This window comes from Phyllobates terribilis, unplaced genomic scaffold, assembly GCF_046119375.1.
Source record: "Phyllobates terribilis strain yellow unplaced genomic scaffold, ASM4611937v1 Scaffold_119__1_contigs__length_5224398, whole genome shotgun sequence".
NCBI classification, from domain to species: domain Eukaryota; kingdom Metazoa; phylum Chordata; class Amphibia; order Anura; family Dendrobatidae; genus Phyllobates; species Phyllobates terribilis.
In genome coordinates, this window is record NW_027362879.1 from 4,610,809 (window position 1) to 4,625,724 (window position 14,916).

Below are 14,916 nucleotides of genomic sequence, written 5' to 3' on the forward strand. Positions count from 1 at the left end.
ATACCACAGTTCAATGAGGACACCTCGGATATTGACGAACATCTCCAGTTATTTGAGAACCTCTGTATGCTGCATGAGGTATCAGTCAGTGACTGGCCCAGATTTTTGAGTGTTGGCCTGACAGGAAAAGCAAGAGAAGCTTTTAATAACTTGTTTTCTGGGGATCAGAGATGTTACTCTACTATTCGCAGTGCATTACTAGAGAAGTATGCCATAACACCGGAAACCTACCGGAGGAAGTTTCGGGAGACTGACAAGCCCGCTGCACAGACGCATCGGGAGTTTGCTAATACACTATGTACGGCATGCACTCGGTGGATAGAATGACTAAGGGCACGGGAAGCAGAACATGTAATGGATATAGTCATGCTGGAACAATTTATGTCAAAGCTCCCAGGTAATTTAAAAGAATGGGTGGCAGATAGAAAACCACTCAGCCTGGATGAGGCTGCAAGATTGGCTGATGATTGGTCTGCTAATTGACTAGGGAAACGTGGAAGTACAGCCCCAGTGAGTCAGGAACAGGATTTTACAGGGAGGCCATCGAAACCCATGGACCAGCCAGATGAGGAACTGCAGGGATTTTGTACTTCACAAAGAGGGGGAGGTTTCCCAAACCCCCAAGTTCGGTCTGTGTTGGGGCGAGGAGGGTTAAACTACCATAACTGTGGCCACATGGGGCATTTTGCCAGGGAATGCTGGGAATGTTCTAGCCCACATCACAACCTAGGACGAGGATTGGTGTGCAACTGGGCCAATGTCGTAACCCAAAGCCAAAGACCGCTTCTCACTGCTTCAGCCGAGAGGGAGCGGCACTATCTGCAGACTAACCCCCCACCTGTGGTGAGTAATACACAAAGTGCAATGACTGTCACAATGAAGGAATGTAATCTGTGGGAGGTAAATTGCATCAGGGAGGAGGTCCAGGGACATCGGGACACTGGATCTACCCTCACCCTGGTCAGCTCAGATACTGTTCCCCCAGAGCTCCCTTTACCAGGCCGCCAAGTGACCATCCCCCTAACTGGGTGTCAGCACTCTGGGGTTGGTCACAATGAATACAAGTTTGGTGCTCATCGGGCACGTGTGGAGTTTCCCAGGACAAACTGGGGATCAGGGGGAGGATATGGAGGACCCCGTGGAAGGGACAGATCCCTGATCCAGCGAACTAAATACAGAGTCATCGTCTCAGGGCTTCCCCCATCGGGAAGTTGGCAGGATCTGAAAGACCATATGAGAGAAGCTGGAGATGTCTATTACACTGACGTATACCAGGGTGGAATGGGGACTGTGGAGTATATTCGCAAGGACGACATGGAATATGCTTTGAGGAAACTGGATAATACAAGGTTTCGTTATCACAAAGGCGAGACCTCTTACATTTGTGTCCGTGCTGAAAAAGTGGGCGAGGTATATGAGGAGCTGCCCACTTACTAAAGACTATGATACTTTTCCAGCAACGGACCACCATTTTTGTCAATATTATTATTGTGTATTATTAGTGATTTACTTGTTATGTTTTATATAGTTCTGCTTACTTGTCAGTATGTAAGATTCACTTCTAAAATGTCCAGCATTCCACTAATCTCATCTTTATCACAGGAGTCCATTGTTGCAATAGCCAATAATCTCATTACGTGAGTGTAGATTGAGACACAGTGGAGCCGTCACCACAGGGGGTCTTACAGGCAGTCTCAGATGAAGGCTTCTAGAATATTCTTCATTGTTTGAGCGAACAGTGAATGTTTAAGGGGGAGGGTGTGATCACTTCTGACCTGGGAGGGGACTGATCCCAGTGGAAGAAAGTGGAGACATGCTTTAGTGAAGAGTTGTGTGTAAGGATTGAAGGAAGAGGATGGAGACCGTGAACTTGGGAGGATGGATTGATAAACATGTTACCATTATGGATTATGTTGTTTGGATTTACACATTCTTAAAAGGACTGCTGCTATTGGATACCTGTGCTTTCATCGTTTTATGTGCCGTCTAGAGGATCATGGACTGTGGCTACAGACTATACTGGCTGGAGATACGAAATCTGTGGGCCAACCAAAAGTTGGGAGACAATGAGTATGGCCTTATACAAAGCCAGTGGAACTTCTGAACCCAGATTGGGAACTTGAGGACTGAGAGAACTGTATTTTGGCCATTTACCTGGAATTGCTTTATTGCCATGGTTGGGATCAATAAAATATTGTTGCATCGTTAACCTGACTAGGTGATTACTTACAACCCACAACCTCAGGTCTCTCCATCATTGTTATATGGGTTTGCTGCATCCTGGTAGTTCATTAGGTCTGAAGAACTGAGCAGGTAAATACTACTGCTTTTTTGCTATATATATATATATATATATATATATATATATATATATATATATATATATATATATATATATATATATATATATATATATATATATATGTATATATATATATATGTATATGTATGTGTGTTTAAGATTTTAATTTGATGGGGGGTTCCCACAATACTGTACTGCCCCCTACACTAACAAATTTGGTACCATCCTCCCCACTGAGTAGCCCACGGGTAATTAATAAATACCCATTTAGCTCTGTTATTGGTGCAGATGACGTCACTACATCACACCTGTAGTATGGATACTCAAAACTCACACTGCAGAGACCGGAGCAGCGCACCTCGGGAATGGTGTTGGTTGAGTAGTGTGTGTGTGTGTGTGTGTGTGTGTGTGTGTGTGTGTTTTAAATACCAGTAATTGTGTGGGCATTATATTACGTGAAGGACTGGGGGGGCTCTCATACTGAGTGGAATTCCTCATTTTGTGTAGCAGGCTGTTGTGGCCATAATACTGTGGAGGTGCTGAGGGGCCATCTTACTGTGTGAGAGCCCTCATTCTGATCTACTTGGGCACACAGGAGAACAAAATCCTGTTGATGAGTCAGATAGGGATAAGTAAGTGAGAAATACAAACCTTTGTTCTATCTGGTTGAAGACTTGAATTGATATGGTGTTGTGTGCCAGTGGGACATCAGATAGTACGTTCTGAAGGAAAGGAAAGATAGAATGGCAGTGGGAATCCAGATTCCAGGCATGGAGCATAGTGGAGAAAAAGAGCAGGATGAGGCCCTTATCTCAGATCAGGAGGCCAACCTTAAAAGGTTTGCCATTGGTGGCAGAAGGACTAATTAAAGGGTGATTAAGTTAAGGAAGGATTCCTTATCTTAGACTAACAGAATTTAAACAAACCATTGTCTATACTAGAGAGAAAGCTACAGTGTTGCCTAACTGGGACATGAGTTCTCCTAGGGAGAGCTGAAGATGCAGTGCCACAGTAGTGTGTGGCCCTCATCGAATGTACTTTGAGACTACTACTGTGGAGTTGTACCGATGCACCTCAGCCAGTGAGGTCCTCACAAATCAACTGGGAGCTGTGAGTAGCTCTCAGAGGCACACATCTTGACCCGTATGGTCCCCACTGGGGATGATAAGCCTTCCCATAATGGTTTGCTGCACTGATGTAGCTTGTAAGAAAAGTTATGTACTGCCAAATGTAACAAGAAAGTTCCTGACTGCATAATGCAGAAGAAACATTCATAAAGTGTTGTGCCTGCTATCTGATGTATATACTTCTCATCAAGTTCTTGTTTAGTGTGGAAAACTTTGCCTTTGGACTTTAGTTTTCCTCATTAATCTCCATTCCATCTGGTCCGTGCCTGCCAAGTACAGCAGCGGCATGCGGTCTGCAGAGTCGGGAGATATGACTCCACCAGATATACAGTATATATTTATAGATACAGTACAGACCAAAAGTTTGGACACGCCTTCTCATTTAAAGATTTTTCTGTATTTTCATGACTATGAAAATTGTACATTCACACGGAAGGCATCAAAACTATGAATTAACACATGTGGAGTTATATACATAACAAAAAAGTGTGAAACAACTGAAAATATGTCTTATATTCTAGGTTCTTCAAAGTAGCCACCTTTTGCTTTGATGACTGCTTTGCACACTCTTGACATTCTCTTGATGTACAGTTGAAACCAGAAGTTTACATACACTATATAAAGACACATATACATGTTTTTCTCAATATCTGACATGAAATCAGAATAAAGCTTTCCAGTTTTAGGTCAAATAGGATTACCATAATTTACCATAATTTTTAATATTTGCCAAATGAGAGAGAATGTTTTAAGGCATTTTTATTACTTACTGCAAAGTTAAAACATTACATACATTTCTTTACTATTTGGTACCATTGCCCTTAAACTTGTCTTGTGCTTTTTGCATGTTTTACTATTTCTGCTGGTGTCTTTCTTGTAACATAGGAAAGCCTAAGCCAAGAAATAAACACCATAAAACAATGTACATGAAGACTTTGGTATCAAATAATTTCTGTCTGCGGTGTTTGTGTAAACAAAAAAGCTTTTATAAAAGCCTCAAACTTCTGTGTGTGAATCAGACATGAGATCATATGATACAAGATTACAATACGGGGAAGACGGGAAACATTCATATAGACGACTGTTGGTGATGTAGTCGATGACGGATTCTGGCCCAATATGTTTCTAGAGCCATAGTAGAAAATGAAGATGCCGTCCTGATCATGAAGTAGTTATTTCTCATGTCACGTGTAATGAATATTTCCTGCAGTATTGCTAATACCGATTTCAGTGTCCGTAAGTGAGACGAGAATTAGCATTTTGGAAGATGAGTCTATGAGAAACTTGTTCAGCTGCAGACTCCAAGGAAGAAACTGCTTGTTGTCTGTGGCCTAAAATAGACTGCTGAAAAAAATAAAGGGAATACTTAAACAACAGAATATAACTCCAAGTAAGTCAAACTTCTGTGAAATCAAACTGTCCACTTAGGAAGCAACACTAATTGACAATCAATTTCACATGCTGCTGTGCAAATGGAATAGACAACAGATGGAAGTTATTGGCAATTATCAAGACACCCTCAATAAAGGAGTGTTTCTGCAGGTGGGAACCACAGACTACATCTCAGTACCAATGGTTTCTGGCTGATGTTTTGGTCACTTTTGAATGTTGGTTGTGTTTTCACACTCGTGGTAGCATGAGACGGACTCTACAACCCACAGAAGTTGCTCGGGTAGTGCAGCTCATCCAGGATGGCACATCAATGCGAGCTGTGGCAAGAAGGTTTGCTGTGTCTGTCAGCGTAGTGTCCAGAGGCTGGAGGCGCTACAAGGAGACAGGCCAGTACACCAGGAGATGTGGAGGGGGCCGTAGGAGGGCAACAACCCAGCAGCAGGACCGCTACCTCTGCCTTTGTGCAAGGAGGAACAGGAGGAGCACTACCAGAGCCCTGCAAAATGACCTCCAGCAGACCACAAATGTGCATGTGTCTGCACAATCAATTAGAAACCGACTCCATGTGGGTGGTATGAGGGCAGATGGGGGTTGTGCTCACAGCCCAACACCGGGCTGGACGCTTGGCATTTGCCACAGAACACCAGGATTGGCAAAGTCGCCACTGGCACCCTGTGCGCTTCACCGATGAAAGCAGGTTCACCCTGAGCACATGTGACAGACGTGACAGAGTCTGGAAACTCCGTGGAGAGCGATCTGCCGCCTGCCACATCCTTCAGCATGACCGGTTTGGCAGTGGGTCAGTAATGGTGTGGGGTGGCATTTCTTTGGAGCCAGACTATTAGGTACCAAGGTGAGATCCTCAGACTCCTTGCGAGACCATATGCTGGTGCGGTTGGCCCTGGGTTCCTCCTAATGCAGGACAATGCCAGACCTCATGTGGCTGGAGTATGTCAACAGTTCCTGGAAGATGAAGGCATTGAAGCTATGGACTAGCCCGCCCATTCCCCAGACCTGAATCCGATTGAGCACATCTGTGACATCCACCAAGGTCACGTTGCACCACAGACTGTCCAGAAGTTGGCGGATGCTTTAGTCCAGGTCTGAGAGTAGATCCCACAGGAGACCATCCGCAACCTCATCAGGAGCATGCCCAGGCATTGTAGGGAGGTCATACAGGCACGTGGAGGCCACACACAATACTGAGCCTCATTTTGACTTGTTTTAAGGACATTACATCAAAGTTGGATCAGCCTGTAGTGTGTTTTTCCACTTTAATTTTGGTGGTGACTCCAAATCCAGGCCTCCATTGGTTAATAACTTTGATTTCCATTGATGATTTTTGTGTGATTTTGTTGTCAGCACATTCAACTTTGTAGAGAACAAAGTATTCAATGAGAATATTTCATTCATTCAGATCTAGGATGTGTTGTTTGAGTGTTCCCTTTATTTTTTTGAGCAGTGTATATAGGTTTTATTAGTAGATTTAAAGAAGAAAACTAAATACTGTAAAATTATAAATCTCCTCATGTTTTCCCTGATTATCTCCAGTAATTGTATTATTACACAGGATTTTTATGATGTTACATCGGCTCATCATCTTCTCGTTCAGGTCTCTACAATATCGGATCCTCTCAGTAAAATCTTCTATACAAGAGAATTTTCCTGATTTATCCATCAAAGATGGAAATGGACAAAGACAAGATGGTGGAGAGGATATTACACCTCACCCTAGAGATCCTCTTCCGGCTTACTGGAGAGGTGAGAGATTCTGATGACGTCACATTACATCATTCTTATCTATGGGAATAACAGATGGACAGAACTGGAGAGGTGAGGACTCTGGAAATGTCTGGAGTGAGATTTATTAATATGTCTCTCCATAACCAGGATTACACAGTAGTGAAGAAGACCTCTAGTGAGCGTTGTCAGGCCCCTGTGTCTGAGGAATGGGTGAGACCCCAGAGCCCAAACATTGGGCCTCCATCTCACCCCCTGATGCATGAGAACATCAATCGCCAGAAGATCCTAGAACTCACCTACAAGATGATTGAGCTGCTGACTGGAGAGGTGACACTGCTGGGAATGCTGGGACATTATACAGTAACGCTATGGAGGGATTGGGGGGATGACGGTAGCATTGTATGTGTCAGGTTCCTATAAGGTGTCAGGATGTCGCTGTCTATTTCTCCATGGAGGAGTGGGAGTATTTAGAAGGACACAAAGATCTGTACAAGGACGTCATGATGGAGGTTCCCCAGCCGCTCATATCACCAGGTAATGGACAGGACTAAATACACACGGCCTATAATTATCTGTATGTAAAGAATGAATTCAGTCTCTGTATGTGTTTCCTCCTTAATCAGTCCCTGTATGTGTTTCCTCCAGATCTATCCAGTAAGAGGACAAGACCAGAGAGATGTCCCCATCCTCTTCTTCCACAGGACTGTGAACAAGAAGATCCCAATGTTCCTCAGGATCATCAGGTAGATGGAGAGAAGGTGTCATGAGATCTCCCCTATGATGTGTAGACGGCTGTGAAGGTCTTGTGTTCAGTCTTGTTTTATCCACCAGTATTATATGTTTTATACGTGTGTAATGAGAACGGTGGAGATGGCAGGATTAGAGCTGATCATAGATGTGACTTCTCCATCTGTCTGTGACTTTTACAATATTTGTTTTAGGGTGAAGATCTGACCCATATTGATACTACAGAGACATATGTGAGGGGTGATGAGCGGTGTAAAGAGATGATTCCTACAGATAACCTCCCAGGTGAGTAGTAACCACTAAATGCAGAGAAGTCACAGATTCATCTCAGTCACCGGCTGTGGCTGCTTTATCGGTGGTGTAGTGCGGCCATATCACAATCGTGTGATCACCATTTTGCCTCTAGACCACAACATTCTCCTCCACCAAAACTGTTCAAATGATTTTGGGCATTGAAAGCCCTTTTCTATAGAACTTATAACCTGGAGCATCTACGTACCAACTGAAATTAGAAGATGCTGACCCTTACCTCCTCAGATCTGTAAACTACAGAACCAGGTGACAACGTACGTAGAATGTACAGACAAGTTAGAAAATCACTAGAAGAAAATGTTATGATGGGCCTGTAAGAGAAAGCGGAGGGTAATGATGCTGTTGGCTTCCTAGAACCCTGATATCTTATTGGATGAATCTACCTTCTCTCCCTTCTGTGCTGCTGAATGTGCTCATATGGTCCCTACAAGACCAGGTCCAGTCATTCTGGCCAAACTTCACTTTTATGATCGAAAACATTAAATGTGCAGTGAGGCCAAGTGTGAATTTCTGTACAATAACAACAAAGTTTCCCTTTTGTCCTGACTTTTCAATTTCTTTTAAAACCGACTAACTTCATACAGGATCGCGATTAACTATGCAAAAAGCATTACACCTGTGCCATGATATACAGGTGCTTCTCAATAAATTAGAATATCATCAAAAAGTTAATTTATTTCAGTTCTTCAAAAAAGTGAAACTCATATATTATATAGAGCCATTACAAACAGAGTGATCTATTTCAAGTGTTTTTCTGTTAATGTTGATGATTATGGCTTACAGCCAATGAAAACATGAAAGTCATTATCTCAGTAAATTAGAATACTTTATACCACCAGCTTGAAAAATGTTTTTAAAATCCGAAATGTTGACCTACCGAAATGTATGTTTAGTAAATGCACTCAATACTTGGTCTGGGCTCCTTTTGCATCAATTACTGCATCAATGCTATGCGGCATGGAGGCGATCAGCCTGTGGCACTGCTGAGGTGTTATAGCAGCACAAGTTGCTTTGATAACAGCCTTCAGCTCATCTGCATTGTTGGGTCTGGTGTCTCTCATCTTCCTCTTGACAATACCCCATAGATTCTCTATTGGGTTAAGGTCAGGCGAGTTGCTGGCCAATCAAGCACAGTGATACTGTTGTTTGTAAACCAGGTATTAGTACTTTTGGCAGTGTGGACAGGTGCCAAGTCCTGCTGGAGAATGAAATTTCCATCTCCAAAAAACTTGTCGGCAGAGGGAAGCATGAAGTGCTGTAAAATGTCCTGGTAGACGGCTGCGCTGACTTTGGTGTTGATAAAACACAGTGGACCTACACCACCAGATGACATGGCTCCCCAAACCATCACGGATTGTGGAAACTTCACACTAGACCTCAAGCAGCTTGGATTGTGGCCTCTCCACTCTTCCTCCAGACTCTGGGACCTTGATTTCCAAATGAAATGCAAAATTTACTTTCATCTGAAAACAACACCTTGGACCACTGAGCATCAGTCCAGGTCTTTTTCTCCTTGGCCCAGGTAAGACGCTTCTGGCGTTGTCTATTGGTCATGAGGGGCTTGACACAAGGAATGCGACACTTGTAACACATGTCCTGGATACGTCTGTGTGTGGTGGCTCTTGAAGCAATGACTCCAGCAGCAGTCCACTTCTTGTGAATCTCCCCCAAATTTTTGAATGGCCTTTTCTTAACAATCCTTTTAACGCTGCAGTTATCCCGGTTGCTTGTGCACCTTTTCCTACCACACTTTTTCCTTCCACTCAACTTTCCATTAATATGCTTGGATACAGCACTCTGTGAACAGCCAGCTTCTTTAGCAATGACCTTTTGTGGCTTACCCTCCTTGTGGAGTGTGTAAGTGACTTCTAGACATCTGTCAAGTCAGCAGTCTTCCCCATGATTGTGGAGCCTACTGAAACAGACTAAGGAACCTTTTTAAACGCATAGGAAGCCTTTGCAGGTGTTTTTTGTTAATTTTTCTAATTTACTGAGATAATGACTTTTGTGTTTTCATTGGCTGTAAGCCATAATCATCAACATTAACAGAAATAAACACTTGAAATAGATCACTCTGTTTGTAATGATTTTATATAATATGAGTTTCACTTTTTGTATTGAAGAACTGAAATAAATTAACTTTTTGATGATATTCTAATTTATTGAGAAGCACTTGTATCTCTAAGCTGTGCGAGGCTGATAGCTGTAATTTACTGTAATATTTACACCTGCATGAATGTGTTGGGATGACTCGAGCCCTGGTATGTTGGATTCACTTCACGTCATAAATTCCATTATGTTTTCAATCCTAAAGAATTCAGATTACTGCACAATCTCTCCTGTAATGGGGGCGCTAATACTTTCTCTACTCTCCTGGTCAGGTTATTGTAGCTCCAGTGGTCCACCATAAATAAGTGTAAGTTAATGTTGGAGTTCTCCCCTCATACATATGTTCTTGTTGAGGATGTAACATATTTTTTATGTCTTTTTTTCCAGGTTCATTCTCTATGATAGTTTCATTATGGTGGGATCGGCCTGACTCACTTATGTGAATCTGTAACTCTTTAATCTGTAGTCTTTAAAAAAAGGTCTCCATTACCTCTTCACAATGCCCGAGGTCTAAATTTAAGACGCCTCAGCTCTGAACTATTATAAAAAGTTCATTTAAAATGTCTAATATTTCTTCTTGAAACTCATCTGATCTGAAAATATTGGCACTTAGCGATAATTTAGATTGCCAAGAATCACATACTCTAATTACCCCCGAGAGGTTTCACCACTATTTACTCATTTTTTTACTAAAGAAGCCTGTTCAGCTTGATTTCTTCAGTTCTTCAGTAGATGTGTTATGGTCTATAGTCACAGTTTTGCCCATCACCCCTTTAACTTCTTTAAAGGAAATCTCTCATCTCCTGTGAGATTTTAGACCTCTAATATGGGCATACAGATTATAGAAAAGTAAATGTATACATACCTGTATGGCCCATAGTAGAGGTCTGCTTGCAGTGAAATTGAGTTTTATAAAATCTGTCTTCACATGCTTTGCATCCCCCAGACACCAAGAAATCCCCGCCTATCTCTTTAGTTAGGCCAGAAATCCCAGCCTATCTGCTTATTTAGCATGCCCCCCCCCCCCCTCCCCTGCATGTCACAGGGCCCTGTGATGTGCGCTCTTGTCACTCACTTCCTGCGCATGCGCAATGCGACGCTCACATCAGGAGCGCTTTGTTTCCTCCCGGCCCGTTTGTCTCTGCACTGTTCCGCAGTGTTCTGGCGCACCGGGGAGGCTGCATCGGGGAGCCTGCGCACCAGAACATGCTAAATAAGCAGATAGGCGGGGACTTCTTGGCGTCCGGGGGACGCCAAGCATGTGATAACGGATTTTATAAAACTCCATTTCACTGCAAGCAGACCTCTACTATGGGCCATACAGGCATGTATAGATCTACTTTTCTATAACCTGTATGGCCATACTATAAATCTCAAATCTCCCAGGGGGTGGCAGATTCTCTTTAACCCCTCTACATGGATCTGGACTTACACAGAGACCCCTAGCTTGGGCCACTGTGTTACCTGCTGTTCTGTTGTGTCAGATGGGAAGAATAGTCAGGTATTCGGGTCAGAACCAGGAGGGCAGAGAAAATACAAAATCAGAAGAAACGAGTAGTCAGTAAACGGCCGAGGTAACAAGAGGAAACAAATCCACAAGCCGGGAGCTGAGCACAGAGGTCTGAACCAGAGGAGAACAAGGCTGTAACTGGCAGCTTCCGGCAATATGCTTCCAGCTTTCCAATTCTCTGAAGGAGGGAGCTGATTACTCCAGCTGGACAGCACGCACAACCATACTGCCGGACTGGATGATACTACTGGTCCCAGCAACCCTAATCTTAATGGCTGGACAGAGCCTGCGCTGCCAGAGCTTCTGGTTCCAATGTCTCCTCCATCACCAGCGCTGCCTGCAGGATGAATAAAGCTCCTGGTGACAGAATTAGACGTTGCAGGAGCAGATCCCAGAGAAAATGGGACACACCATTTGCAGAAACCTTGATATGACAAAATGAAAGAAAACCAAAGCAGTAGAAATCCCCATAAAGTTACTCCATCTTTCTGGAAATTTGCACACAGTGGATGTTGGAGAGTGAAAATTGCAAAAATGCCATTTTATTACCCAACACACAGTGCCCAGATAAATTAAGTGGGTTCTTCTCACTATAGTAATGCCAAATACATGAATGCTAAATGTGGTTTTGGCACAGTCTTTTAGACTGTGAACTGTAACTGACTTGGTGAATAATTCTTTTTTTTTTTTTTTTTTACGAAACTTGCCATTTTTACAGACACTTTTAAGTAAAAATGTTAAAATTTAAGAATATTTTATTCAAAAATAATACTTAATTTTATTCTTGGCAGATGACTATACCAGGAGATCAGAGGGACAGCTGACATCTTCAATTTTTAAATCAGATGATCTTGAGATCCAACAAGATACAATTGAAGTGAATGCCATTACTCCAGATATACCATCATCCCTTCATAGCAAAGATCAATCATCTAATCCTTTGAAACAGGTCCTGTCTTCTGATTCATTAGCGATTACTAAGGAAAATCAAAGTTACAAAATAAGCATTAAAAAACAAACTGCTCCTAGAGCAAAGAAGACATTTTCACGTTCAGAATATAGAAATACTCTTCTTAAACAAGAAAAAATTCGCAGATCAGATCTTGCGAGGCAGAGAACTCACACAGGGGAGAAGTCATTTTCATGTTCGGAATGTGGGAAATGTTTTAACCGTAAATCAGTTTTGATTAATCACCAGAGAACTCACACAGAGGAGAAGCTGTTTTCATGTTCGGAATGTGGGAAATGTTTTAACCGTAAATCAGTTTTGATTAATCACCAGAGAACTCACACAGGGGAGAAGCCTTTTTCCTGTTCAGAATGTGGAACATGTTTTAAACAGGAATCGGTGCTTTATAGACATCAGAGAATTCACACAGGGGAGAAGTCTTTTTCCTGTTCAGAATGTGGAAAATGTTTTAACCAGAAATCGATGCTTTATAGACATCAGAGAACCCACACAGGGGAGAAGCCTTTTTCATGTCCAGAATGTGGGAAATGTTTCAACCATAAATCAGCTTTGGTTAATCACCAGAGAATCCACACAGGGGAGAAGCCTTTTTCCTGTTCAGAATGTGGAAAATGTTTTAACCAGAAATCGGGGCTTTATAGACATCAGAGAACCCACACAGGGGAGAAACCTTTTTCATGTTCAGAATGTGGGAAATGTTTTGTGAAGAAATTATCTCTTTTGAGTCACCAGAGAACTCACACAGTGGAGAAGCCTTTTTCATGTTCTTAATGTGGGAAATGTTTTACACGGAAATCAATTCTTAATAAACATCAGAGAAGCCACAGAGGGGAAAATCCTTTTTCATGTTCAGAATTTTGGAAATGTTTTAACCGAAAATTGTATCTTCTTAAAGGGGTTACTAAGAAAAAAAAACAAAAGTCAGCTCACCCATTGAGGAATCCAAAGCTCAGGAAACCAGCCGTGCAACAGGAATACGAATCGAGAGCAGAAAAAAATCCAGCTTCAATGACTAAAGACCTTACTGTCTGAAACGTGTCTGCTAGAAAATAATTCCCCCTCTAGGGGTTGTAACATCCATGCTGTTATCTCAGGTTTTTTATATTTACTCAATAAAGCAATGTTTTTAGAGGATCATTGAAGCTGGATTTTTTTCTGCTCTCGATTCTTAAAGGGGATGTCCTCTACTTGGACAATGCTTTGTAATTCCTCACGTTTGGCCTCGTTAAATATGACGCCAGCGCTGATGGGGCTCACATGGTGTAACAACCTGACCTGAGCCCCGGGAACACAAGTGCTGACACCGATGGAACGGCACAAGTATGGGAGGTTTGTATAATTCTTATAATAATTTTTGTAATAAGTATATTGTTTATCCATTATGTATATATTCAGTGTGTTCATTAATAGAGATTTGAATCCTTAGTTATAGAAATATAGGTTTATCAAAAGATCATAACAGGTCTACTTTTCAGTCATGCTCTTTGCGGTCAGAAGCATCTAACATTCTGAGATACAGTGGTGTAAAACAAAGTGTTTGCCCCGTCCTGATTTCTTATTCTTTTGCATATTTGTCACACCTAAATGTTTCAGATCATCAGATGTAAATATTAGACAAAGATAACACAAGTAAACACAAAATGCAGTTTTTAAATGAAGGTATTTTATTATTAAGGGAAAAAGAAATCCAAAGCTCCAGGGCCCTGTGTGGAAAAAGTGACATCACACACACACACACACACACACACACACACACCCTAGCCACACTCAGGCCTGATTCCTGCCACACCTGTTCTCAATCAAGAAAATACTTTAATATGAATTGCTTGACAAAGTGAGGTAGACCAAAAGATCCTCAAAGCTAGACATCATGTCGCGATCCAAATAAATTCAAGAACAAATGAGAAAAAAGTAATTGAGATCGATCAATCTGGAAAAAGTTATAAAGCCATTTCTAAAGTTTTAGGACTCCAGCGAACCACAGTGAGAGCCATTATCCACAAATAGCAAAAGCATAGAACAGTGGTCAACCTTCCCAGGAGTGGCCGGCCGACCAAAATTACCTTAAGAGCGCAGCGGCCACTCATCCAAGAGGTCAAAAAAGACCCCACAACAACATCCAAAGAATTGCAGGCCTCACTTGTCTCAGTTAAGGTCAGTGTTCAAGACTCCGCCATGAGAAAGAGACTAGGCAAAAATGGCCTGCATGGCAGAATTCCAAGACTAAAACCATTGCTAAGCAATAAGAACATAAATGCTCTTCTCAGTTTTGTCAGAAAACATCTTGATGATCCCCCAAGACTTTTGGGAGAATGCACTGTGGACTGACGAGACAAAAGTTGAACTTTTTGAAAGGTGTATGTCCCATTACATCTGGCATAGAAGTAACACAGCATTTCAGAAAAGGAACATCATACCCACAGTAAAATATGGTGGTGGTAGTGTGATGGTCTGGGGCTGTTTTGCTGCTTCAGGACCTGGAAGACTTGCTGTGGTAAATGGAACCATGAATTCTGCTGTCTACCAAAAAATCCTGAAGGAGAATGTCCAGCCATCTGTTCGCGACCTCAAGCTGAAGCGCATTTGGGTTATGCAACAGGACAATGATCCAAAACACACCAGCAAATCCACCTACCTCTGAATGGCTTAAGAAAAACAAAATTAAGATTTTGGAGTGGCCTAGTCAAAGTCCTGACTTTAATCT

General features: G+C 42.2%; 1 protein-coding gene across 2 annotated transcripts in view; it reads left to right on the forward strand.

The window, feature by feature from the left end:
• The window catches only part of LOC141201594 (gastrula zinc finger protein XlCGF66.1-like), an 88,529-nt gene extending 74,705 nt beyond the window's left edge, over positions 1 to 13,824 (forward strand). For both annotated transcript variants that reach the window (XM_073663591.1, XM_073663592.1), the window contains exons 2-7: positions 6,434 to 6,582; positions 6,712 to 6,891; positions 6,975 to 7,098; positions 7,210 to 7,307; positions 7,506 to 7,596; positions 12,034 to 13,824. In XM_073663591.1, coding sequence (XP_073519692.1) covers positions 6,505 to 6,582; positions 6,712 to 6,891; positions 6,975 to 7,098; positions 7,210 to 7,307; positions 7,506 to 7,596; positions 12,034 to 12,983 — 1,521 coding nt within the window. In that variant the 5' untranslated portion in view covers positions 6,434 to 6,504 and the 3' untranslated portion in view covers positions 12,984 to 13,824. The remainder of the gene's footprint in view (positions 1 to 6,433; positions 6,583 to 6,711; positions 6,892 to 6,974; positions 7,099 to 7,209; positions 7,308 to 7,505; positions 7,597 to 12,033) is intronic.
• Positions 13,825 to 14,916: the final 1,092 nt, after the last annotated feature.